Source organism: Podarcis muralis, chromosome 7 (assembly GCF_964188315.1).
Source record: "Podarcis muralis chromosome 7, rPodMur119.hap1.1, whole genome shotgun sequence".
Taxonomy (NCBI): domain Eukaryota; kingdom Metazoa; phylum Chordata; class Lepidosauria; order Squamata; family Lacertidae; genus Podarcis; species Podarcis muralis.
This window is the reverse complement of record NC_135661.1, coordinates 59,102,422-59,127,506: the sequence shown is the minus strand read 5'-3', so window position 1 is coordinate 59,127,506 and position 25,085 is coordinate 59,102,422. Positions and strand designations below refer to the sequence as shown.

At 46.1% G+C, this 25,085-nt stretch overlaps 1 protein-coding gene across 29 annotated transcripts in view; it reads right to left on the bottom strand.

Annotated features, from left to right (window-relative positions):
* MACF1 (microtubule actin crosslinking factor 1) overlaps positions 1 to 25,085 on the bottom strand; it is a 297,050-nt gene that overhangs the window by 72,524 nt on the left and 199,441 nt on the right. For 25 of the 29 annotated variants that reach the window (XM_077931870.1, XM_077931885.1, XM_077931874.1 and 22 more), the window contains 6 exons: positions 19,636 to 19,698; positions 18,156 to 18,397; positions 16,122 to 16,251; positions 14,007 to 14,206; positions 10,450 to 10,945; positions 8,311 to 9,782 (listed from right to left, as the gene is read on the bottom strand). In XM_077931870.1, coding sequence (XP_077787996.1) covers positions 8,311 to 9,782; positions 10,450 to 10,945; positions 14,007 to 14,206; positions 16,122 to 16,251; positions 18,156 to 18,397; positions 19,636 to 19,698 — 2,603 coding nt within the window. The remainder of the gene's footprint in view (positions 1 to 8,310; positions 9,783 to 10,449; positions 10,946 to 14,006; positions 14,207 to 16,121; positions 16,252 to 18,155; positions 18,398 to 19,635; positions 19,699 to 25,085) is intronic. The other 4 variants (XM_077931884.1, XM_077931869.1, XM_077931862.1 and 1 more) reach the window with 1 other exon arrangement.

The following is a 25,085-nucleotide window of genomic DNA, read 5'->3' as shown; positions in this document are numbered from 1 at the left end:
TTCAAGTGTAACTAAATCCTATATGAAAGGTAAAGATCATTTGCAAGAGGGAAAGGGATCACCACTCCTAGCTTTGTGGACAAGGAAGTCAGGGGTAATGACTGGTGAACTAGTGGGCATTTGCAACCCTCTTAAAGCACAGCTCACACCAGGGTTTGCACATTTGATCACAGAGGCAAAGGAAGGCTTTGTGTGCAGACTAGACTAGCCTCACTCACGGTCCGTTTCAGGCTGGAATGATGGGTTATTCTGTCCTACATCACCATTTGTGCCTTTTTGTTTCTTAACACACAGGAGCCCCTATCTGCCTCTTTTGCATAAAAACTGAAAAGCACAAACCATTCAGAATAAAACAACAACCACTCAGCCTGCAAAGGTGATGATGTTGGTGTGTGGTGATGGATCTAGCCTTTCTTCCTTCTCCCTCATGGCCGCCCCCACAAAACGGCTCTATTGTTAGCCGAACTCCCGTTCTGCCAAGAGCACGCAGGTGCTTTTCAGCTTTTGGGTGGATGAAACCACCTGGAAAATCTGCATTCAATTTCATCCCCCTTCTGGCCACAGCGCCTTTGTTCCTGCAGTTATTATACAAAGCTGGCAAAGGATGGCAGCCAGACAGACAGCAAAAAGGAGAGAGGAGGACTTGGGGGCGGGGGAGAGGAGGAGGAGGAGAAGGAGGAGGCTATGGTTCTTTTAGGGTTGCCAATATGCAAAATCCCATTTCCAACAGGGCACTGGCTTCTTTTCTCTCCCAAAACAAAAAAGGCCATTGTAGGGAAAAGGAGCTCATGAACAGGAAATCCTTGCATGTATTGTCATCATTGCCACTAATACATTTCTTGAATCCCACCACTAGCCAGACCACAGGGGCAGCTTGGGCCCCTTCCGGCGGGGTTACAATCTGCACAAAGCAGGTGACACTGAGGCGGGGGGGGGGGGGAGGATAAGGGACAAGTGCAGGGCTCAGTTTCAGTGCCAAGACTCCGCAACATACTAGGGTGAGATATTCATCCACTGAAATGGATTTTGGCTAGCAAACAGGCTGGAAGGGAGAGTACCTCTGAGCATCTGCAGAGTTTCTTTCAGTCATAGGTATTTATTTCTTGGGCTATGAAGCAGGCTGATTAACAGGCCTTGTTAGATGGAGCAAGAGAGATGAATCTGAAGGTGAAAAGTGAAGGTGTGTGCTTGTTTTTGCTATAGTTTGAGTATTTCATTATCTTGGAACTTTTCTGAAATGTTTTGCTGGTTCTTATTGTTCTCATGATCCCACTCATGCCACCCTGGCAAATATACATAAGTAAAGGGTGGGATTAAAAATATTTTTTAAATTGGCCTTCCCCACCCTAGTGCCTTCCAGATGTTTGGGACTTCAATTCCCATCAGTGCCAGCCAGCATAGGGAATTCTGATAGGAACTATAATTCAAAACATCTGGAGGGCACCAGGTGGGTGAAAGCTGCTTTTAGGAAATAAGCAAGCCTCTCTCTTAGTAACGATTGGAGTCTCTTTGGCATCCTGTACGGTGCCTGGCACATTCCCGAGGCTTATTAAGCACCAGACAACCATATTTCTGGGTGTGTAGCAGCAAGTGTGGAATTACATTGGCATACGTGTAAGTGCGGAGGGGGGCAACTGAAGATGAACATCAGCCTTGCATGAAGTCCTTTCTGGGTCTGGCTGGATGCTTTAATGTATTTCCTGGTAACCAGTCATAGTCCCATCCCCCTACGCTGCGCATGGTAATTTGCACTCTTAATCAAATAATTGGAGTGATTAGGCAATGGATGGTTTGACTGCAGATTAAAAACAGAGCTCCAATAGACTGGAACCAGCCATCTGGTCTCTCTGTGTGTCTCTTTGCTACCTCTCAATGACTCTTCAGAAGCTTCTGCTGGGGAACACCAAGGCAGCTCTGCTTGCAGGCGTCCATCCCAATGTTAACCTACCCTCCTCCATAACTTTCTATCTACAGGGTTCAGGTTTTAAGGTCTGCACAAGCCACAAGCCCTGTCTCCTCCATAGCATCCCACCGACTGTGATCTTCATCACAGACTAAGCACACCTTTTTGACCGCACCAACCAAGTTCAGACAGCAGAAGCAGTGTTAGAAACTGAAATACTGTATGAAAGCTAGGAGCTAAATGGCACCTTAAACCTAGGTTATGGATGCAACAATGGAATGCCTAGGTGTGCTTTTTTATAACAAGAATACAAAGCTGAAAATGAATGAACTGCAGCTAAAATATTATGTTCGTTTTTCACATGGTTTAGTCCTTCCCCTGCCCACCCCCCTAATATTCTTAAGAGGGTCTCTTCTCCAGTCTTCAGAGAGTAGCTGGAAGTGAGGAGGCAGAAAAAGGTCGTCCTTTCCTTCCACTCTGCAGTTTTAATCTGAAATTTTAGGTGCAGTACTACACCCAGAGCTCAGAAACTGCTCACGCTAATGAAATTCCCTGTGACAAAATGCGCCTAGAACAATGGGAGTTTCAAATACTGAGCAGAAGCACTCACCAGGGACATCCGTCCCTCTCTCACAAAACTCACCAAGAGTCCAAGCCTGAGCACTTTCCATGAATCATATCAACACTATTTGGCCTAGGGTGGATTTGGTGAGCTGAGATTAAGTCAGCAGCAACCCATCTCTGCCCCTATCTCATTAGCTGGCATTAAGCAAGGCATAATTCTCCCCTTCCTCTCTGCTCCACATCTGCAACATGGGGCAGTAACAAAGGCTTATATTCCTGTGACATGATTTTTTTCCTTACCGCTTTTAATACTGAATTCCAAATTGTTGCAATTGTTGGTGAAGGGCAGATAATTCTAATATACTAGCACTAATTATACCACTGGACTGGTTTAAAGATTACAGAGATAATGTGCTTTGAAAATACAAAAAGTGTTGTATAAATGCTATTACTAATTCAGTATTGGCAGTTTTCATTTGAGAAGCAATTTTACTCTGGAGTTATTGGCTGCAAGTCTTTGCAGCAGATGTGACTTGTCTAAGCTGCCAAACAAAACCAAAACTGAATTTGATGCTCTCCAGATCTGGTGAGTCCCAGGGACATTCATGACTCTTTCCCCTAGCAAAGATCCCCCTTCATGCCATCACTTCACCTGAGGCATCACAAACATGAAAGCATACGAAAGGCTGTGCCAGCAGCAGCCTTCTTGCTCTGTGTCCTGGCTGTTCTTGTGGTGAATGAGCCGCCCAGGGACGAAGGCCATGTAGAAAAGGACAAGTATTGCCCTCTCGGGGACCTAATCAAGGATATTGGTTCAGGCTTTAAATACTTCCAGGTGAGGCCTGACCTATTGCACCTGAGCAAGAACCAGGCTCTGAACTTCTGGGTTTGTCTCCCTGCCATCCCCCACTGCTGCCCTTCTGCCTGCACACACATTCCAGTCCTTCCCCTTTGGACTAACTTTGGAGAGCAACTGGCTTTGCCTTTGGCTCTCCAGTGAATCTGTCCCAGTGTTTTCTCCAAGTCTGGCCCCAAACCTATGAGGACTTGCAATAGGTGCTACAGATGCTCAGCTGCCCACAGTCAAGTGCTAACGGTTGGGGATAGGAGAGGTCAATGAGCAATTGGGAGGATCAGCACAGTGTAGTGGTCAGAGTGCTACGTCATAAAAGTCACAGGGTGACCTTGAGCAAGTGACCAGCTCTCAGCCTGGCTTACCTCACAGAAGAAGCTTGGAGGATAAAATAAGGAGGGGTCAGCTCACCCACAAGGCAAGATGAGGCAACTGCCTCAGGTGGTAGGATTCGCAGGGCAGCAAACCCAGCCTCCAAGGAATGCATCCCTGCAGCTGCTGTCATGGTGGCATCAACAGCTGAAGCGTACACCTTAGAGACAAAATCTGCCCCCCCCCCCGGCTGCCTCTATAGCATCCTCTTGGTGAATGGGTGCTGCTGGTGGTCTCCTCTACTCTTGTTCACTCACCCCTTCTTCCCTGGTGGTGGTGGGTGCCATTTTGTGGTTCACCTCAGGTGCCAAAATGTATTGGGCCAGCCTTCAAAGGATATAAAGAATTCTCTCCAGGACAGGAATAACAGAGCGCTCAGTGACTGGGAACAGCACTTGGAAGGCTGCACGTTGCTCACACCACCCACTAAGCACCTGCCTCATATCTAAACGCTAAGAAATGAACGGCTATTTTGATAGTTTGGGGGGTGGGACTGCAAATTGTGTCAAGGATAGCCTTTTCCTTCCCTTCTTAACACTTCCCTCTGCCAATCTGCAGCCTCGACAGCAGCAGCGGGGGCAACAGACCAGAGCAAAAAAAGCAACAGGAAGAAAAATCAGATTGTGAGGGCCCTCTTGTCTTACATAGGCTGATTCTGATGGGAGTTGCAGCACCAAACATCTGGAGAGCACTAGGTTTGCAAATGCTGCAATAGGGAACTCAAGGTAAAAAGCAAGCTTGGGGTTTTTATTTAAGGGTGGTGAAGGTAAGGTCAGGAGAAGGTAAACCAATTTTGCACTCATAGGATGTTTGAGAAGGGGGATACTCTGCTCTCCAAGCTTTGGAAATGAGCCTCAGGAGAAAGCTCTGCCCAGTCACAGACCCTCTTGTGGGTATAAATATAGCCGACAGAGACAAATCCTTTCCTCCCATTGTTCTAACTTCCTGTGAGCTCAGCACAACACAGATCCCCCTTATCAGCCAGCCAGCTGCCAATCCCGGTTTCTGCAACATGAGAACAGGAGAAGAAAGTCACAGAATTGCTGCAAGCTCTAGGAAGAGAAGCTTCTGAGTTGGCGCCTTTCCAGTCTCTGTCCAAAAGGAAAACACTTACAAGCCCAGGGTGTGATTTCATGCTGATGAGGGAAACCATTCAAAGTTCCTTTCCCCCGCAGCAAGTTCAGGAGGTATCTGAACTCTCCTTTTGTGTGTGTGTGACGAAGGACAACTATCATAGTGACCCGGTCCTCATATCACCAACTCTGAGTGAACTGCTTTATGCATTAAATTGCTTTATGTGTTGTTATTTTGTCAAATCAATTTGGAACTTTTTATTGTATAAAGGTAAAAGGTAAAGGACCCCTGGACGGTTAAGTTCAGTCAAAGGCGACTATGGGGTGCAGCACTCATCTCGCTTTCAGGCCGAAGGAGCCGGCGTTTGTCCACAGATAGCTTTCCAGGTCATGTGGCCAGTGTCACTAAGCCGCTTCTGGAGCAACGGAACATTGTGACGGAAACCAGAGCGCAGTGGCGTAGCGTGGGTTGTCAGCACCCGGGGCAAGGCAAGTAATTTGCGCCCCCAAACCGTGGATTTGCGCCCCCTAACCCGTGGATTTGCGCCCCCTAACCTGTGGATTTGCCCTAACCCCAGATGTTGCGCCCGGTGCGGCCGGCCCCCCCTGCACCCCCCATGCTACGCCACTGCCAGAGCGCATGGAAATGCAAGAGACCACCACCACCAACATCATCATCAGGAACAAGCAAGTTATGCAGTCCTTCTGTATTCCTGGTAATTACCAGCACTTCTTCATCTTTGGTTAAAAAGTAGGACACTTACTGTAACAACTTCATGGTGAGTACTGGCAAGTACCAGCACCAATTTTTCTAGAAAAAAACACACTGCTAGTGCTGAACAGAATTTCAGGCACTTTCTAGACCTTTCAGAGACTCTTTTGTGAAGTGGCCAGGTGAAACCTAATAAGGACTTCCAGAGATCAGGTAGGAGTGTGATGTGGAAGGGCAGGGGAGCCTTAGGTGACCTGCAGTGTTCTCAATAGTTTATAGTCTTCATCCTACAGCTCCCATCAGCCCCAGAACCAGACAGGCTACCCATAGTTAGTCAATATAATCTCCCTCCTCTCTATCCTTTGAAAACTTGAAATCTTGGAAGCACAACAACTTTCACATAATGTTCAAATGATGCATGCACATAATGTTTTAATTCTGTCTTTTAAAAATATGATCACTTTTTAGATTTTTCTTCATTTTGTTTCATGTCAGTTTTAATGTAGGTGTTTATTGTGAGCTGCTTTTGTAAAAGAAATAAAAATTAATAAGTTTAATAAAAAATAATAATTTATTCTGATTGAAGGGTTAGGATTTCCTTGGTGCAGATGATATACGTTACCAGTTACTAGAACTGGAAAAATTGGGGAGTCCACTCCCCAGGCTCTGTATGCCATCAGATACAGCCATGCAGTTCAGTATTGTGGACCCCAATCCTGTCAAACTTGCTCCTGACTGAGATTAGACAGGCCTCCTCCCTGCCGAACTTGAGGTGATTGACAAACACTTTCCTGTTTCAGCAAGCATTTTAAGGTAGGCATTCTAGGATGAATGATAATTGCTCTTATTCTTTGTATGGCTTAAAAAAAATCATTTTATGTACATCACTTAGAAATTCTAAATATTAACCAGTATAATAAATAAATAGCTATTTTAATTGTCTCTCCCCGCAATTGCAATTTTACTTGTTATAATGCACCCTGCCTGATTCATGCATCACGGCTGGGCAGAAATTATTAAATAGATAAACATATCAAGGGTGAAATTACAGAGCCTTCTACTCTCCACACAGAAAACCCGAGTCACAGTCCTTGCCCCTTCCCAACTTTTCCATATCAGCCAGGACAGCTAGAGGACAGCTCCTTCTCAATGTAAAGTTTGCTCAATCTCAGTTTCCAATCAAAGGCACTCAGGCTAGGAGGAGTCCAGAGCCTTATGCTTAACTGAGTCAGCACCAGATGCCCAACTGAGATCAATTCATGGTGTGATTCACTGAGATTGTTAAAACGTCCCCTGTCTTTCCTGGCAAGTGGAAAAGTTGTGTGTTCAAGTCAGTTGCCACAAACAGCAAGCCCAACAAGGCAATTGGCTCAGAGTTCTTGCACAACAATACATCCTCAAGAGTAGCGTTTCGCAGACTTCTGAAGAACAATTCACTTTTGCAGCCAGCAAGACTTTTGTTTAAAGTAGAAAAGACACACCCTCAGAGGATGTTCCTCCATGATTTGTGATTCATTGATCTGGGTCCAGGCTCTGCAGTGGGACAACAGCCAGTCTGTTTCCTCAGAGGAAACTGTGGCATCTCTGCATTGAAAATGGTTCAACAATTCGAATTGCGTCCAGTGCTGGGTTGTGGCAGAAACTCCTGCCCCCACTGGATGAAGAAGGTAAGGTCAGACCACCAAGTCATAAAAGGAAGCCTCTGGCAACCTCCCCATGGAGTGAGCAGAAGAATACAGAATTATTTGATGATTTAACTGATTCACTTCTCATTCTGTGGTGTAGGAGTTACTACTACAAAAGTAACAAAAGTGCAGTTCATTATGTCTTAAAGGTAAAGGTAAAGGGACCCCTGACCAATTAGGACCAGTTGCGGACGACTCTGGGGTTGCAGCGCTTATCTCGCTTTATTGGCCGAGGGAGCCGGCGTACAGCTTCCAGGTCATGTGGCCGGCATGACTAAGCCGCTTCTGGCGAACCAGAGCAGTGCACGGAAACGCCATTTACCTTCCCGCTGGAGCGGTACCTATTTATCTACTTGCACTTTGTGCTTTCGAACTGCTAGGTTGGCAGGAGCAGGGACAGAGCAACGGGAGCTCACCCCATCGCGGGGATTTGAACCGCCAACCTTCTGATCGGCAAGCCCTAGGCTCTGTGGTTTAACCCACAGCGCCACCTGCGTCCCTCATTATGTCTCACATGCTTCTAAATATCAAGAGCCTTTTCACAGAATACCTGTGGCAGCTGAGAGCTGTTAAAATATTCAAACCTAATTCAAGTTAAATATTTAGAATAAGTAATCCAAATAAGTGGAGGGTCATTGACCGCTGTGGGTTGTGAGGGACAGATGTTTTTTAAGCACAACATATTAAGTTTTTAGTGTGTTGCAATACATGTATACACTAAGATTTAATGAATGAAGAGCCTCCTAAATTGGACCACACAAGTTGCTCATGCGAATGAAAGAGTCACCCAGGGAGAATGACACGGATGGAAATTCACCCTGTGCTCTTTGTTTTCTGTCCAAGCTGGCCATGTTTATACAAACAAGTGATATACAAACAAGTGATAAAGGTCTTTTAAAAATAAGATTATACTATTTCTAGAAGTCTTTTATCTTCCTCGTTTGTATAAAAACTGCTAAGGTAAGCTGAAAGATCATATATGGCAAAAAGGAAAGGGGAAAAAAGAATGAGCACAGGGGGAATTTTCACCCATGGAGCAGTGCAGGCCCTTCACTCTAAGGTCCCAGGGTGGGTTGCAGCATTAAAAACAACTCATCAGTAGATTCAGCATTAGCCAGAAGCTACCTGCAGCATAGCCAGGTCCTTACCTTGAAATCTGCCAACTGCTGGCTGATGACCTCCACTTCTGTCCCAACGACCCACTGCAAAGCTTCGCTGTCTTCGGCTGTGGCTGTCATGTAGTTCAGCTCCTTTAGTTTGTCATAGAAGTCCTTGACGCGAGCCAGCGTTGTGTCCACCTGCTCCAGGCGACTTTTGCCTCTTTCGTTCAGTTTGCCACATTGCTTATTTAAAGTCTCCAGCTCACGTTTCAACCCTATGAGGTCGGGACTTCCTTCATCATCCAACATCTGCCTGCATTTCTCTTCAGAAGCTTGGATATCCAGCCTCAGCCTCTGAAGTTTGCCCAGGAATTCATGGACATCCTCTGCTTGAGACTGCAGGCTGTCCATGTCTCTCCCAACAGAGCCCATGCTGTCCAATTCGTCATCTAGGTCAGCCAGCTGAGAGAACATCTCCCGAACATGATTATTAAACTGGCCAATCCCTTCAAGCTTGCTCTCCATAAGTTGACAACATTCGTTAACTTTTTGCTTGACTGCTTTGAAGTCTTGCTGGGCGACCTCAGCTTGACTTAAGAGATGGGAGGAGTCGGACCCATCTGGAGCATCTTCCACCAGGCCCCGAGTGAAATTCCTCAGGTAATCCACCTGGGGTTCCAATGCCTGGATAACCTCCTGTTGGGCTCTCAGCTTCTCCAAGTTCTTAGTGCTACAGGCCTGTGGGCCGAGAGCCTCATAGATTTCCAGCTGATGCTTTGTCCCATCTAGTTTCTTCTCAATGTTCCTAAAGCTTTCTTGGAACTCCTTCAGCCTTTGCGACATTTCTTCCAGGGAACCGGTCTTTGCTTGGAGTTCCTCTGTGATAGCGTCCATCTTCTGGTTGATCCCAGCTTTCTCATCCCTAACATCATCCTCATCCATTTCTGATGCATTGATGAGGATATCAGCGGCGCTGTTCAGTATCTCCAGAAGGGAGCGGCGCTTCTCCACATCGCTCAGCATAGCCTTTGACCTCAGGAGTGTGGCTTCCAGTTGCACTGGATCCAGAGTGACTTCCAGCTCTAGCATCTTTGACCTGCAGTCCTCCACCCACGGGAAAAGGTCTTCCACATGACGCTGGTATTTCTGAGCCTTCTGTAAGCAGTCCTTGAGTTTAGCATGTCGGTCTGTGATCTGTTTGCTAAGCTCCTCCCAGTTTGCTTTCAGGTTGACCAGCTGGCTTTGCAAACTGGCTCTCTCCTCGCCGGGATGAATGGAGTGAAGCAAAGACTCGCCCTCTACCACAATCAATTCATAGGAGCCCCTGTGCTGGTTGAGGCTCTTTTGGAATTCTTCCTGCTCCTGGATCTGAGACTGCAGCCTCTCCAGCTTAGCTGAGATGGGCCCGCTCTGTGCCTGCTGCCTCAGCTTGTCATCCAGCCAAGTGTGGAGCTCATCAAACATCTGTTGGAATTGCTGGGAGCTGGCAAGCACTGTCTGCAATCGATTCATCCGGTCACCTGAAAATTGGAGGAGGCAGGAATACATTGTTAAGACATGCATTTCATAAAGCTAGGAACCTCTCCTAATGTTCCTGATGCACAAATCTACATTCCAGTCTTTGTAAATAAGCACCTTTAAGTGAAAAAGCAAATTGGTATACCATTAAAGGTAAGGCAATCTTATAAACCTAGGAAGCTACAAATCACAGAACATAGAGTCTATTGAGGGAAATTTTATTGATTCTGTAGGATCCCCAGAACATCTGTTTCCTTAAAAAAAGCTTTCTAGACCTTACACTTACATAGAGGCAGTGGTCAGAATGGGATGGGGTGGGATTCCAATTCTTTTTAGAAAGACAAAATGGAGCCCAGCTAACCATCCCACTTCTTCTACTCATGCATTAGGGAAAAATACACATGAGAAGTGGCATTGGCTGGGGCTTCCTATTGGGCCTGTGTTGGTGACACACTGAGTTTGCTTCATAATGTGTGGAGTAGCCCTGAGGTTAAGCCTTTCACCACATCTGGTGAGCCAAGGATCTATTGGGTCCTTATTGCCCACACAACTTTCCTGGCTGTTGGGAGTCCTCCTTCTCGACTAAATGCTGTTTGTGTTTCTAAATTCTGCAAATGGTGTTATATAGCACCTGATGACCCCATGTTTTCAAATTATTCATTTCCATACCTGCCAAATCTTCCAGCCCTTTGAGAGGGAGGGCCACTGTCTCCAAGCGCTTCTTCAGCTCATCCTTCAGGTACTGCTCCCCAATGAGGACTGAGAGCTCATCACATAGGGTCTGAGCCTCTGTGATCTCCTCTTCCAGCTGTGCCAGGTTGGACCGGATTTCACTCGTTTCTTCCAGCTGCTGCTTCACAGTCTCCGGCTGGGTGCTGATGGTGGACTGGGTGCTCAGGCACTGCCCAGCAGCCTTCACCTTCTCAGACAGCCCCTGGAGCAGCTCTTGGTACTGGGTGCTCTTGACAATGGCCTGGTCGATTTGGCTGGAGCGCGAGTTGAGCCTCTCTGTGAGTTCAGTCCACTTCTGGTTGACAGCCTGGAGCTCCTCCTGCATGTTGCTGATGGATGGAGACCCTTCGCTGGGGCTGGTGAGTATCCCTTGGGCAGCCTCATTCAGCTGATCATACTGGGGCTTGCGGGACTCAAACTCCTTCAGCATAAACTAAAATGGGGGAGGGCGGTAGAGAAACAATGCATATGTTTTTTAATGAGAGACCAAGATGGTTAAAAAAAAAGATGAAAGAAGCCAAGGAGAATGCAACCATAGCACTGTCAGTCTTGGTTGCATAATAAAACACTTTTTTTAAAGCACCAAAAGAATGGCTGCCTTCTTTTTTTTTTTAATATAATTTTTATTAACAGGCCAATCAAATCACATTAATTCCAAATCACATTAATTCCAAATTATACAGCCAGATTTTTAATTTTTTGTCGGGGGTACCCATACATCAAGCTCCGAAAGGGGACCAAGAATGGCTGCCTTCTTAAACCTGATGAAAATAATGACTTCATGTTACTACTGGGCCATTTTCAAGGCGTTACTATTATATACTGGCATTAACAGCCAGGGACCAGTTTACTTATAGGATCACCCTATATATGCCCACTCAGCTGCTTCGAACTGTGGAACTGATACTGTTAGAAGTGCTGCATAATGCTCATTCTGCAATAAATCAATTTTTAGAGTGGCAGCACTTACACTTTGAAATTCCCTGCCCATTGACATCAGGCTGTACAATTTCTGGTGCCTCCTTACTTGCTTTTAACTGCTTTTATTGATAACTTTAATGTTTCTTTTAATTTTTGTAAAACCACTTAGAAGGTGCTTTGTTTTTTACAATCAAGCAGCACATATGTGATGTGATGTAAGCAATGCCTTTCCTGAGAATATCAGTGGTTTCCAAACTTCCCATTTTCACATTAATTAATCTGAGAACACGTTCTACCCCTCAATACACTGCAAAGGATTCTAGGGCGGAGGTGGACTTCAGGCTTGTTGGATCTAATCTGTTTTTTCACCAGAACCCCAAGATCTACCAATGAGAGCCGGGTGAATAGATAGATAGATAGATAATATTTATTACGGCCATAGGCCCATACAGGTAAAAACAACACATAAGTGACAGCTTGTGCCGTGGGGAAAAGAAAAAACAGTCGCTAAAACACCACTATAACAATAAATACTATAAGATGGAAAGGCATGCTACGCCTTAATTAGCTTGTAGCGCTCCTTGGCGTCGCTTTTGGGAGAGGACAGCGACCAGGAACCTAGCCACTTTCAGGGTCGTGTGGGAATCCTTATCCTGCAAGATTTGGGCAAGGTGGAATTTTGGTGGGGTACCCTCTAGTTTCTGTATGATTGATCCCAACAAATTTGCCCGTGGCACATTGAACAGGGGGCAAGTGAACATAATGTGCTGGAGCGACTCCGGCGTCACCTTATCACATTTGCACGTGGCGGGGACTTGGCCCTTTGAGAATCTATGTCTCAGGACATTGGAGGGGAAAACGTTGAACCTCGCTTTGGTGAAGGCCAGTCTATGGGCAACAGTCGAAAGGGAGGAGAGGTATGATGGAACGCAATAAGTTAAAGTGATACCAATGTTCTGGGGCGAACAAACACCTCCCCCCAGCGTATAATTTTGCTGCAAGTCGATGTCATCCAGTCGGGTGCAAAAGACATGCAGGGTGCCTCCAGACCATCCCTATTTGGGGCATTTAAAGTGGATTAAAGGGTTCAGTCACCCAAGTGCAACAAATCCATTTTTTACACAAACTCCAATTTATAAAACAAGTCCCACTTTGCAGCGCAGAAAATGATGGGGGAAACTGTGGGATGAATGATTGACTAAGAGGAAGATGTGTAAATCCCCTGGAAGCAAGTCAGGGTGAATGCAGAAGATATGCTAAATGGCATATATACAAATAAATCAGAAGGAGTACACAATGAAGACCAGACATAGTTGAACCACGATGTAAACAAATTAATATGAGTGCTGAATAAATGGAATGTCTGGAGGAGCCCATAGTTAGAATTAAATACCAGGGTGCCTCTGAGCTCATTTTTTTCCGAGCCCAGTCCTTTTGCACAAAAAATCCACTCCCTGTTAGCCATCTCCATTTCAACAGCCTAAATTAGGTGAGAAAAGTCATTTTGTTGTTGCTAATGTTGAACAACTGAGAGATCAACCAGTTGCTGACCCCTGTTCCAGGACACACTCTTGGTTCTTGCAAGTGTTCCAGATGGCCTCACATGACCTGAGTGGATCCTGGAGCACACCTAACATTTCCCTGAGAGTGCACACTGGAAGGTAAGTGGTAAACGAAAGCTTGCCTGCCATGCCTGATTTGATTCTGAATGAGAAACCCCTGATAAGCTTCCAAGGAAGTCCAAGGCTCCTTGGAAAGCTGAGGTCTGAGCAATGAGGCAGCCAAAGATGAACTGTCCTCTTCATTGAGGAAGATACATCCAATGAGCTGCAAATGTATGTGATGTCAGCTGATGAATCAATTAAACAAGTTAGTCTGCTGCAAGAGTTTAGGTTGGCTGACACACAACTAAAAGCATATTGAGTTGCTATAAACCATCTGTAGAGTTTCTGGAAAGAAGCTGTGGGAAGTCAGCTTGAAACAGGATTTCAGCTTTAAAAAAATGTCAGGGATGATGATGACATTCAAAAGACATTCCACTCCCCTGCCTTATTTGTCCTGCTGCTGCTACAGTTCATATAAACAAGTTGCAGACTGAGAGTCAAACTGTATAAGCTTGGAGATCTCCCGACAATCCTACCCTCTCGAGCGTTTGACTGCCTACAGGCCTCTTCTTAGCAGCATGATTCATAATCCAAGGGAGAGGAAGGCAAATGCAAGAGATGGGCCTGCTGTTCAATGAAACTGAGCATTTCTACACAAGCGCCCCTTCTGTCCAGGCTAGTGATCTGGAGCTGGAAAGCAGGTAGGCAAGGACAGGCACCCTGTGCTGCTCAAACTGATGAGCCAGGGGACAGGTGGAAATATACCCCTTGTACCAACTGATCATTGCTGGGCTAGAAGCTGCAATTGCTCAGGCCATCTGCAGTGGTGACAGTGCAGTGCAAAAGGTCAACAGTTCCCTCTCACTGGCCGATGACCAGCATGGTGCACTCCTGTAGTCACTTCCACCTGCATTGACCACCATACTCTTTTCAACCTGGTTGCATAAAATGCCTTTGCTGGCTTCTCACCTGAACTTGCTGCTTCTGTGCATTCAGCATGTTGGGATCGATGGAGAGTGGGCCCAGCACGCTCATCATGAGCTCCTTCTCCATCAGCCAGGGACGCAGCTGGCCCTCAGCCACCTGGAAGCTGGCCAGCTTACTGGCTGATTTCTCCAACTTCTGCTGGCGCTCTGCTGTCACCTGGTTGGCATGTGCCCACCTGGAATCTGAATGCCAGAAACACCATGACTGGGTACATTCCCGCCACAAAGGCTTCCATAGGACTCATTGGCTACGGGTGAAGGCGGACCTCTAAGGGAATTTTCAGGACTTACCTGATCAGGTATTTACAGCAGGAGTGGGAAAACTCAGGCCCATGGGCCAAATGAGCCCAGGTCTCCCCTCCCCAGGTGACATGGACCTAGGTGGTTGGGACATGGTCGACACAGCAAGCAGGCATGTGTGTTTGAATATGGGTGTGGGGTGAGTGTGGGGTGGCCTTGCCCTGTATGGCTAGAATGTGGCCCCCTGGAAGGTTAAGTCTGTCCCTCCTGATTTAACTGAAGATACTGCAGACTGAACCCAAAATTTAACACAGGCGCACACTCTGTCCTACCCCCACACTAAGGGCTCCTCCTATCCGCAAAACGAGGTGGTGCACCTGATCTTAGCTGAATGGCAGAGCCTCCTCCATGAACTTTTGGAAAGATTCCATACAATGCTTTTCATTGGTCCAGTTCCTATGCAAACAGGGAGTGTCTCCTCTCAACAAACAGAGGTGGAACTGCTCTTAAAACTGCTCTTAAAAAAAAAAGTTTTCAGGGGAAAATTTTGGCAAATAAAGCAGTTTCAATATTCTTTTGCAAATATGAATTACAGTTTAAGCAAACATTTAAAATGTCAGGCTTCATCTTTCGTGGGGGTGGGGGTGGGAAATCACACAGCATTCCCGCAAAATAACAACAGTAAGACTGCAGTAGCTTGGGCAAGCTGACAGGCACAATCAGCTCTGACACTCATTCAAAACCAGATCATGCTTTGTGCTAACTAACGATTTCTGGCTGCTTCAGAAATAAAATGTCATTATAAACTGGCCAGGACATGAGCCTGTTCTACCCAGATTTGGAGTGGGATGTGCAAGGGAAAGTCTGGAAAAGGAAACACAACCAAATATGAGGGTAAGGGAACCCTTGACTATAAGGCATGCCCACAACTGCAGGCTTCAGGGTCTGCAACTGCTACACACTACTCAGGAGGGCCTTGTGCAACTCCATCTCTCCGGCCAGTGTGGATCCTCTGTTGCATGCAGAACAGGGAGTGGGGTGGAGAGAGACCAAGCACTCAGCCTGGGAGGGGCTAGAGCTCCCAAATGGAAAGAGCTGCACATTCCAGTGGAATAAGCCACTGGGCCAACCCTGTGGGAAATGAATGCACACCCACACACATGCACTTAGGATGGCCCCTTTTCTCACACCAAGGATAACTGCCTAAGACACACCTCCTCTCTCAGCCTCTCCACCCCCCGATTGATGAACGCTCTTCTCTGCCTGCTGCACATGCTTTCTCCACTTAACTCTGTGATAGCCTGATTTGTTCAGAAGCAGGATGTGCTGGCCTGCTTGCCACCGAAAAGGTTTATCTGATGATACCCCAAGAATGTCAGTAACATAATTTCTAAATGACTCCCCCTCCCCAGCCAGCACCTGCCATTTTGCTTCTACAGGCAAGGACAAGATGGCACCCCTCATTTCATACACAGATGCTGACTGTATGGTAGCTGAATCTTATTTTGATACTGGTGATAGGACAGCATCGTCCTGAGCGTAGCAGACTTCTTTAGGGAGCACAGAGGAGGCTGCTGTCTGCCATCTCGCTGCCATTCCCTGCCCTTCAGCATCTGCCATCTGAGGCAGCCAGCTCTCATTCACTTCCACAGCACTAGAGTTAAGAGAACTCCCTGGACCTTTGGCTTCCTTGTCTTGCTTTCCACACTTTCCCCTTAGCCTACAGTCCTTTCCCGATTGCCACGGCACCACCCACTGCACAGTCTACATTTCAGCTGAGCTCTGCTTTGCCTTTCTAGAACTGGCCCAGTCTTGCTCAGCCCCAGATGAGTTTCTCAGAGGTCTCTGGGTCACATACTTAAGTCCTCCAGCATCCGCTTCCAATTTCCTGCTTCTGGTGATTCGTGATATTTCTCCAGGAGTCCAGAAAGAGACTCTTTTGCTTTCTGGACTTTCACAGCGTTCTGCTCCAGCTCAGCCAGAAATGCCTACAGGGTCATGGGCAGGGAGGGGAGAGAGCCACAAGAGACAATTGCAATATTATTATTATTCTTAGAAACAGAATATGGTTTGTTTGTGGATCTGATGAAGCAGCAGAAATCTCAAGGTGTGGGGTGGATGGGTGCGTGGGAAGAAAAACGGCTGCCATTTCCAAGGGATTTAAGTGCCACATGCATTTCAAGCTGGGCCTGTTCATGAAGGGCAGAATCTAGAAAATACTATAAAATAAGCACGCTTTTCTGAAAAGGACAACACACCCAACAACACTTTCACTGATAACCAGAAATATATTACAGGCCATAATGCAAAGCCACATAATAATAAACTCTCAGGGCAAGTCAGTTTGAAAAATGCACAATAATTTTTCACAACACATAAAAATGGGTTTATAAACGCAGCTTTGTAAAGTATCACCAGTCAGATCAACTCTGACTGATTGCCAATCCTGAGAGACAGTGCTTCATTCTCCAGTTTTGTTAAGTCAGTTCAGTGGCGTAGCGTGGGTTGTCAGCACCCGGGGCAAGGCAAGTAATTTGCGCCCCCTAACCCGTGGATTTGCGCCCCCTAACCCTAACCCCCAGATGTTGCGCCCGGTGCGGCCGCCCCCCCCTGCACCCCCCACGCTACGCCACTGAGTCAGTTACAGTAGCAGATTTCCAAATTTGGACTTTCAGGGCTGCAAGACCACCATCCAGTCAGCCATGTTATCCAAGGGACATGTTATCTTTAAAATACATTCATCAGTTTCAGATGGCTCTTCAGAAGTGTTTGTTAGCATTGAACCTTTTGTCTGCTTAGGGCCACACTGTGCCATTTTGGCTGGGCCTTCCTCTTTGACAGATCAGATGAACTTTGCTCAGTTACTTCCTCCATGTCTGGTGTCAGGAATTTACCTTCTTGTCCTCAGATTACTGCAACACGTTATACATACGGCTGCCTCTGAAGACGGTTCGGCAACTTCGGCTGGTGCAGAATTCAGCAGCCAGACTGCTCACCGGGGCAGGATGGTTTGAGTATATTACAGAGATACTGGCCTGACTGTACTAGCTGCCAGTTAGTTTTGGGGCCCAATTAAAAGTGCTGGTTTTGACCTATAAAGCCTAAACGACTCAGGACCGCAATACCTTCAGGACTGCCTCTCTTCGTATGAAGCTAACTGGGCCCTGAGATCATCATCTGGGGCCCTTCTTCATGTGCCTCCTCCATGAGGGGAACTGAGGGTGGGAGCACAAGAACAGGCCTTTTTTGCAGTGGCTCTCTGCTTGTGGAATGCTCTCCCCAGGGAGGCTCACCTGGCACCTTCATTATACTCCTTTAGACGCCAGGAGAAAACAATCCTCCTCATCCAGGCCTTTGGCTGATTACACCCAATGCCCCTTTTAATGTGTTGTGGGTGGTGGATACATAGTTTGCTCTTGCTTTTATTATGCATTTTGTATTTTTTTTTGTCTTGCATTTTTATGTTGTGAACTGCCCTGAGATCTGTGGATGGAGGGCGGCCTACCAACTTAAATAAATAAATAATAAAATAAAAACACTTTCCCTTCTGTACTCCCTTTTTAATGCTATGTCTGGGGCTCTGCTTACTTTCTTTGATTGCGCATAAGGGCCTTAAACCACCTGTGGTTGTTATGGTGCAACTAGATTCTTGCCATTAAGCTCAGTGGCTGGCCATGCACCAGCACCAACAGTCAGATCAGCCTTATAAAAGAGAACCTCCTGTGCCAGATCTATAAAAATGACCACTTCCAAATTGCGTTTCTTTGTCATATTCCCCCCCCCCCCCGAAAGCTATTTCATATATGGACGTTCTCCCCTTATATTATCACAAACTGCTGCAAACAAGGTGAGGAAGCAGGATATCAAGGTATGTATGAAAAACAATAGGAACCTTGTTATGGTCTGCCTGAGCCCTCATCGTCTCTGACTTGGTAGGGGAGGAGGAAGCTTCCAGCGCGGTCAAGGCCCGCTCCTTTGACTCCAGCCACTTCAGCACGGAGCCCACCTCCTCCTGGACATCTCTCATCTTGGCCAACATGGAGGACAGCTGCTCCTGGTGCCCCCGTAAGGTGGCACCAAGCCCCTCATACTGCTGGTTGACATCTGACACGTCACACTGGATCTCTGTCAAATCTAAACAAAACAAAAAGAGAGAGGGGGAGGACTGAATCAGAGCTGGAGAAATTATTTCATTTCCATACTGATGGTAATATAAAGATAAAAAGTTAGAGATGTGTTCATATGGACAAAGACAGGACACCTAAGCAGATCAGCTGAGGTGATTCCAGGGGTACCTGTGCGGTTGTACCTGTGTGGTTCACAGGCACACCAGCTATACATACAAATGTGTGCTTTCCATACATTCTGATGGAAGGCAGGGCCAATGAAGTCACAGAAACAGGAAGTGCCAAGTTATTCGCCATGCATTTGAGAACAGACCAGACACGAGTTCCAAAAGGCACTTGAAATAAGCCCTCCATGTGTTTTAGCCAACAACTCCCATGAGCCCCAGTTGCATGTAGTCCAGCAACAGGTTGTGGGGAGGCTGTTCTAAACCCTCTCCCAAAATATTCACCTCAGACAGAAAAACCTTTTGCTCTTCTTCTGCAAGTTCTCAGTATTTGCTCTGACTCCCACCGTCTAGGCCGGAGGAGCAGCAGGCAGGCCGCACAATTTGGTTTGAGGTGAAGCAGCCAGACTGTTGTGAGAAGGTATCCTCCTTGGACACCAGGTGAGGCTTGGTAGGGGGAGGGAAAGGACCCTTGCAAAGTTTTTACTCTGCAGCATGTCCTCTCCCCTCCCCACAGTTCGGACAGAGGTGACACACGCTCTGGGGTTACAGCATCACCTTCTTTTCTCCAGCTGCTTTATACCAAGTCAGACCATTGGTCCAGCTCACTCAGTGTTGCTTGGACTGACTGGCAGCAGCTCTCCAGGGTTTCCAACAGAGGACTTTCCCACCTGGAGATGCTGGGGATTGAACCTGGGCAGGTGCTCTACCAGTGATATTTTGCCTTGAATACAGGGGACAACAGTGGGCACCCAAACACAATCTCCATCCATAAGGGATAGAGGATGCATTGGAATACCAGCTGCTGGGAATCACAAGACAGTAGGAGAGAGCTGCTGCTATACTCAAGTCCTGCTTGTGGGATTCCCACTGGGGCATCTGGTTGGCCACTGTGAGAACAGAGGGCTGGACTCGATGGGTCCCCTATGGCCTGATCCAGCAGCCAGGCTCTTCTTCAGGGCAACCAGCAACATGTGCCTCGGCCTTACCAACTTCCCTGTTAGTTTGAGAGAACAACAGGACAACACCAGCCACAGGACACAACTCACACAAGCACGCACAACAGTCTGGGCTCTCTCACCTTTGCAGGTGTGATATCCATTAACGCTGCCTACAGAACTTCCCCCAGCGGGCAGCACAGAACCTGAGCGAAACAACAGGGAGACAAGACAAAACGACAGAGACAAAACATGTTAGAAATACGGGTGCCTGAAAACACATGTAAGCTGTGCCCTTTGCGGCCATAATACAGCCCTTTCTAGGAGGCCACGAAGGGGCTATGTGCAAACAGAGACCAACATCTGAGAGGGGATGTTGCTGTTTTTACAGCATCCACAGGACAGCTTCAGCAGCATCAAAGTGGTAGCCCAAACTTTTGAAAACACTGGGTCCCAAAGTAGGCAATACTGCCCTGGGAGCAGGATTGCTTAGTGGGCTGCCAAGTGGCAAACGGGTGGGGGGTGAGGGGGACGCCGGAGGTGCAAATGACTACCAAACATTGAAAAGCTGGCATTTCTGGATCAAGTTCATCAATTTTGTTGAATTAATTAAACTAAATAGATTTAATTGGATTTTGATTAAATGTGCAATTAATTGTTCCTGTTTTGAATTTTATTGTGCTATTAGTGGGTTGTGTAAACTGCTATTCTGAATAATGCTTTTAATAAGGTAGGAGGGTACAGGGCACCGAGGATGAGTTTATGGAGTCAAGGGGGCAGTGGCCCCAAAAGGTGTTGGAACCATTGTTGTAATATGGTTAGAAATAACTCATTATACTTCTGCAGTGATTGCTGGTGTGGAAGCTCGTTAGCACATTTTTTGCTGTGGGTGTTTCATCTGGGGGGGACGTTTCCATGGAGATTGTCTATTGCGACAACCTGACTTCTGCTGGATCCTCACCCAAGTGCAACTCTACCAGCTTGTTTCCGGCAGCCCCCAATACCAAACAAAAGGCCCTCATTTCCACTGATGGCCAAATGCCGGGTTCAGAGGAGATATTCTCTCAAAAGCTCTGCAAGACTGTGATTGTAGTACACATATCAGCCTAAAGAATCCATAATAACAATGTAGAACTCTTGCACAATACCTTTTTATCACCCTTGCATAAGACTTTTTTATTTAAAACAAAACAAACAAACAAAAAACAGATGGAGATGAATATTTCTCCCCACAAGACAAAAAAGCACAAGCCTCCATTATGCCCATTGCAAAATATGAAAACTGGCTGAAAACATTTGCTCTAGTGCACTTCCCAGTTTGTTGTTCATTTTTAATTAAAGTTGTGCACTGGTACAAAAATATCGCCACACATGCCCAAATGTGGGACATTTCACGGAACCTCTCTATGAAAAAGGCTGTGTGTAAATAAAATCCCAACCCCAAATGTGGTTCACTGTTGTTTCAGTAGCCGGTAGTGACATGTCACAACCTTAGCTTTGGGTGTTTGCCTGAAGCTCAGTTCCTTGTCGTTGCCTGGGTAACAACAAGGAAGACACCAAAGAACAATCTCCATGAAGTCATGTGGCTTGGTGCTGCAGCAGGAAGTAATCCTGTCACCTGGGAAACCAATGTGGCTGACCTTTGCATATATTAACACTGTAAAGTGCGGAGCCAACAACACAAAAGCAGTATTTGGGTGGCTATTATGTTGCCCAATTCATGCACAAACTGAGCCACAATTCATTTTAGAATGATGGATGTGACTGGGAGAAAAAAGCCTCAGCATAAACAAAATTAGCACAGCACAAGACCACACAGCTTTCTCATTACTTCTTCCCCCACATTTTATTGAGTCCTTGGAACCAAATACCAGGGGGGGCTATATATGGTTCAGAGAACAAGAGGGCAGAGGTCTAATAAACCCCCAAGATCTACTAACAGACCCAGGTGCAAAAGACACACCGTGAGGCCAAAAGAGAAGCATATTCTAAGGAATTCGCTTTCAGAGCAAAGGCTGAACTGAGTTCACAGTCCTAGTTGCCACAAGCAATTCAGACAAAAGGGCATGTCCAGGACTCTGTCTGCTCGGGTCTTGTGGGTTCATTGGAACAGAGGAAGCTACCTTATAGAAAGTCGGACCATTGGTCCATCAGCGGGCTTTCCGTGGTTTCAGGCAGGAGCGTTTCATCAACCCTCCCTGGAGACACCAGAGATTAAAAATGGGACCTTCCGCACACTAAGCATTTATTTAGTTATTTTAATTTATATACTGCCCTTCTCCCATAGATCTCAGAGTGGTTCACACAAAGCATGTGCTCTACCACTGAGCAGCAGTCAGCTGCTGCAACCTGAAGATTCAGACAAGGGGCGTGTAGAGGTGTGGCCTACGTCATGCTTGCTCAGCCCTTGCCCTTCATGGATAATTGCATCTAGGAGAAGAAGAAAATGAACTGCCTGCATCCAGGTGGCAATTGATGGCTTTTAGGAGAGAAGGTCTCTTGAAAACCAAAGTCACCTTAGGCCTCAAGGATGGATAACACCTGTTAGACAGGAGGGAACATCCTCTTCCTGAGCAAGGTGCTTGAGCAGATGGTGGCCACACAACTGCCACATTTGAGTATTATTTAGCTGTTAATCCACTCCCCCACCTCATTCAAATCAGAGCAGAGTGGTCCACAATTGCACACATTTGAATTTGTACTTGAGGAACAACTTCAGTCATCCCCATTCATACCCAAAAGGCATTCCCTTTTGTGGTCATCCCTGCCTTCTAATTTGTTGATTCTATTATGCTAATTAAGTACCAACAGGGCATGTTGCTGATAGCTGCATGGACACCATGTTCTTAAAAAAAAAATACCCCGCCCAAGAAGTGTGCAAAAGCACAGTCAGGCAATTGTAAATTCTCTCTTGCAGTTTTCTGGTTTTGTGCAATCGAGGGGATCAAAAGGAAAATAGGGAGAGAGGGAAAGAAGGGGCATATATAGGGTTAAGCTCCTGACATGCCCTTACCAGCAGGGTGGAAAAGAAATGAAAGCCATTGATAATTCTCAGCACACACTTTTTAGGTTGCTACACAAGATATCTGTTGTAGCCATTTTTAATGTGGTTTGCTTGTGCAGTTTTCTGGTTTTGTGCAAATCTGACTAAGCATTCGGAAAAACTTTCTGACAGTAAGAGCTGTTTGGCAGTGGAACAAAGTGCCACGAGAGCTGGTGGAATCTCCTTCCTTGCAGGTTTTTAAGCAGAGGTTGGATCTGTCATGGATGCTTTAGCGAAGATTCCTGTATTGCAGAGGGTGGACTAGATGACCCCTGGGTCCCTTCCAGCTCTAAGATTCTATGATCAAAAGAAAAAAAGTTCCCTTCTGGAGTGTACTGGGGAAAGTTGCAAAAACAGCTGGAAAAGCGATGAAAACACTGAGGAAGTTGTGGGCATGGAAAAGAGAGTAGCAAAAAGTGACAATTAATCTAACCACCCAAAAATACCAAAACAAATGTTCAGCAACCGCAAGTGGAGTGGTTTGGAATCTAATTTCCTGCAAGGGAAGAAGTATTGAATTTAATCTTGTCCAAGGGTTACACGTATTAAATGGAGACGCAAACAGCTGCAAAAACACCGTAAACTCCAGGGTGGACAAGCCCCCAATTCAATCTGGGTCTTGGCATAGAAACCAGATTGGTCACCCTGATAAATGATTTATGTCAAGAGAGTGATGGAAAAGTGCTACCATACTGAATATCCAGGACCACTCATGACTTCCTGTGTGTTCTAGGTCACCTCTATAGGTTAGGAATTGTGGGAATGGCCATCCAGTGGTTTCACTCCACTTCTGGTGATTTCCAGAAGATGGCGCTGGGGGACAACTGCTCAGCCCTGTGTCATTTATACTATGGGGTCATGCAAGTCTTCATCTTTTTTTTCTTTTTAGTCTGCTAGGCTTTTAAAATGTTTTACTACTTGAAATTCTGGTTTTCTGCTGCTCTGCTTATTCTTTTACTGTTTTTTTTTTTTTTTTACTTTTTATAGCAACTTGCTGTATTTTGCTGCTTTATGTGCTGCAAAAATCCCTGGAATCATGAATGAAGAGCAGTATAAAAATCCCAAAATGAGTATAAATTAAATAAATAGAGCAACCTCCACCTACTTGGTGTCCTCCAGATGTTTTGGACTAAAATTCCCATCTGCCCCAGCTAGTATGGTGGGGGCTGATGGGAGTTGTAGTTCAAGACATCAGGAAGGCAACAGGTTGGTGAAGGCTGCTCTACTTGGAATACTCAAACTCAAGCTGGAGCCGCTTAAGATCACAGGTGGCTACCTAGACAAGGTAAAAGCCTTTAAATATCTAGGCTTAATATTCACTTATAATATTCACTTATAATCTCTCCTGGACCACCCATCTACAATCTGCCTTTCTCGCTGCAACCACAACCTCTAACGCCATTGTCCGATTTTACCACCAGAAGGGCGGCAAACACCTTCCAGCAGCAATTCAAATATTTAATGCCAAAGTTGTCCCTAAATTATTATATGGCTGTGAAGTATGGACTACAGCAATATCAGGTAACTTGGATCGCCCACTTCATATGTTTCTGAGATCTCTTTCCGGCGTCCCAAGATGTGTCTCAGGTGCAGCCCTACGACTTGAGTTTGCCCAGCCCTCAATTGTAAAACGAGCATGGAGCCGAGCCATTTCCTATAGCTCCCACCTATTAGCATCGGATGCTCGAATTAGAGGTGGTTTTTCCAATCTGATCCTAAGAGATATTCATAATTCTCCTTGGAAAACTACAATTAACCTCAAACTCCGCTCTCTTCTCAATCTGAATTGCAAAACTGTTCTTAACTTAGAGTGTATCAGTCCGGCGGCCCTACCTCCAATTAAAAAGAAGCTACAGCAACTTGACTTCTCTAACACAGCTGCCCATGCAAGAGGGCCGTGTTCAGGCCTAGCCCTAGCTATTCCACCCCCTGAAGGGATCCCTCTATACTGCTTCACAATTTCTTCGGAGGCTAAGCGAAGGGCCTTTACCTGTACCCGTCTCAACTGTTTTCCTACAGCAGTTCTGTCGGGTCGTTATTCCAGAGTTCCCATCGCAAATAGAACATGCACCTGTAATGACACGGCTCTGGAGACTATGGAACATGTAATGCTCTTCTGTCGCAACTGGACAGATGAAAGATCTCTGTTTTTAACTCCTCTCGTGAACAAGTTTCATCTCCCAATCCAGCCCTGGATAGTGTCCCTTTTTTTGCAGGATTCTGATTGTTGGATTACCGAGATGACAGCTAACTTCCTGCTCAGTGTGATGAAGAGGAAAGCGGCACTAACTTCTTCTTTAACACCACAGCTGCAGTCGATACGCCGCACAATCGAACGTAGTTCCAAGTACCCTTTAACGACCCTCCTCCAGCCTCAGCAGTTTTTTTTTCTTGTTTTTTTTGTCTTTCTGTTTTTGTACTATCGGTCACTCGATGTTTTAAATCCCCTGTCATTTTTGTTATCTCTCTCTCTTTTTTCCTTTAAGTATTCGCCCAGGACGATATCTACCTTTACCTCCCCACCCCCATTTTATGTTGCTATTTCTATGT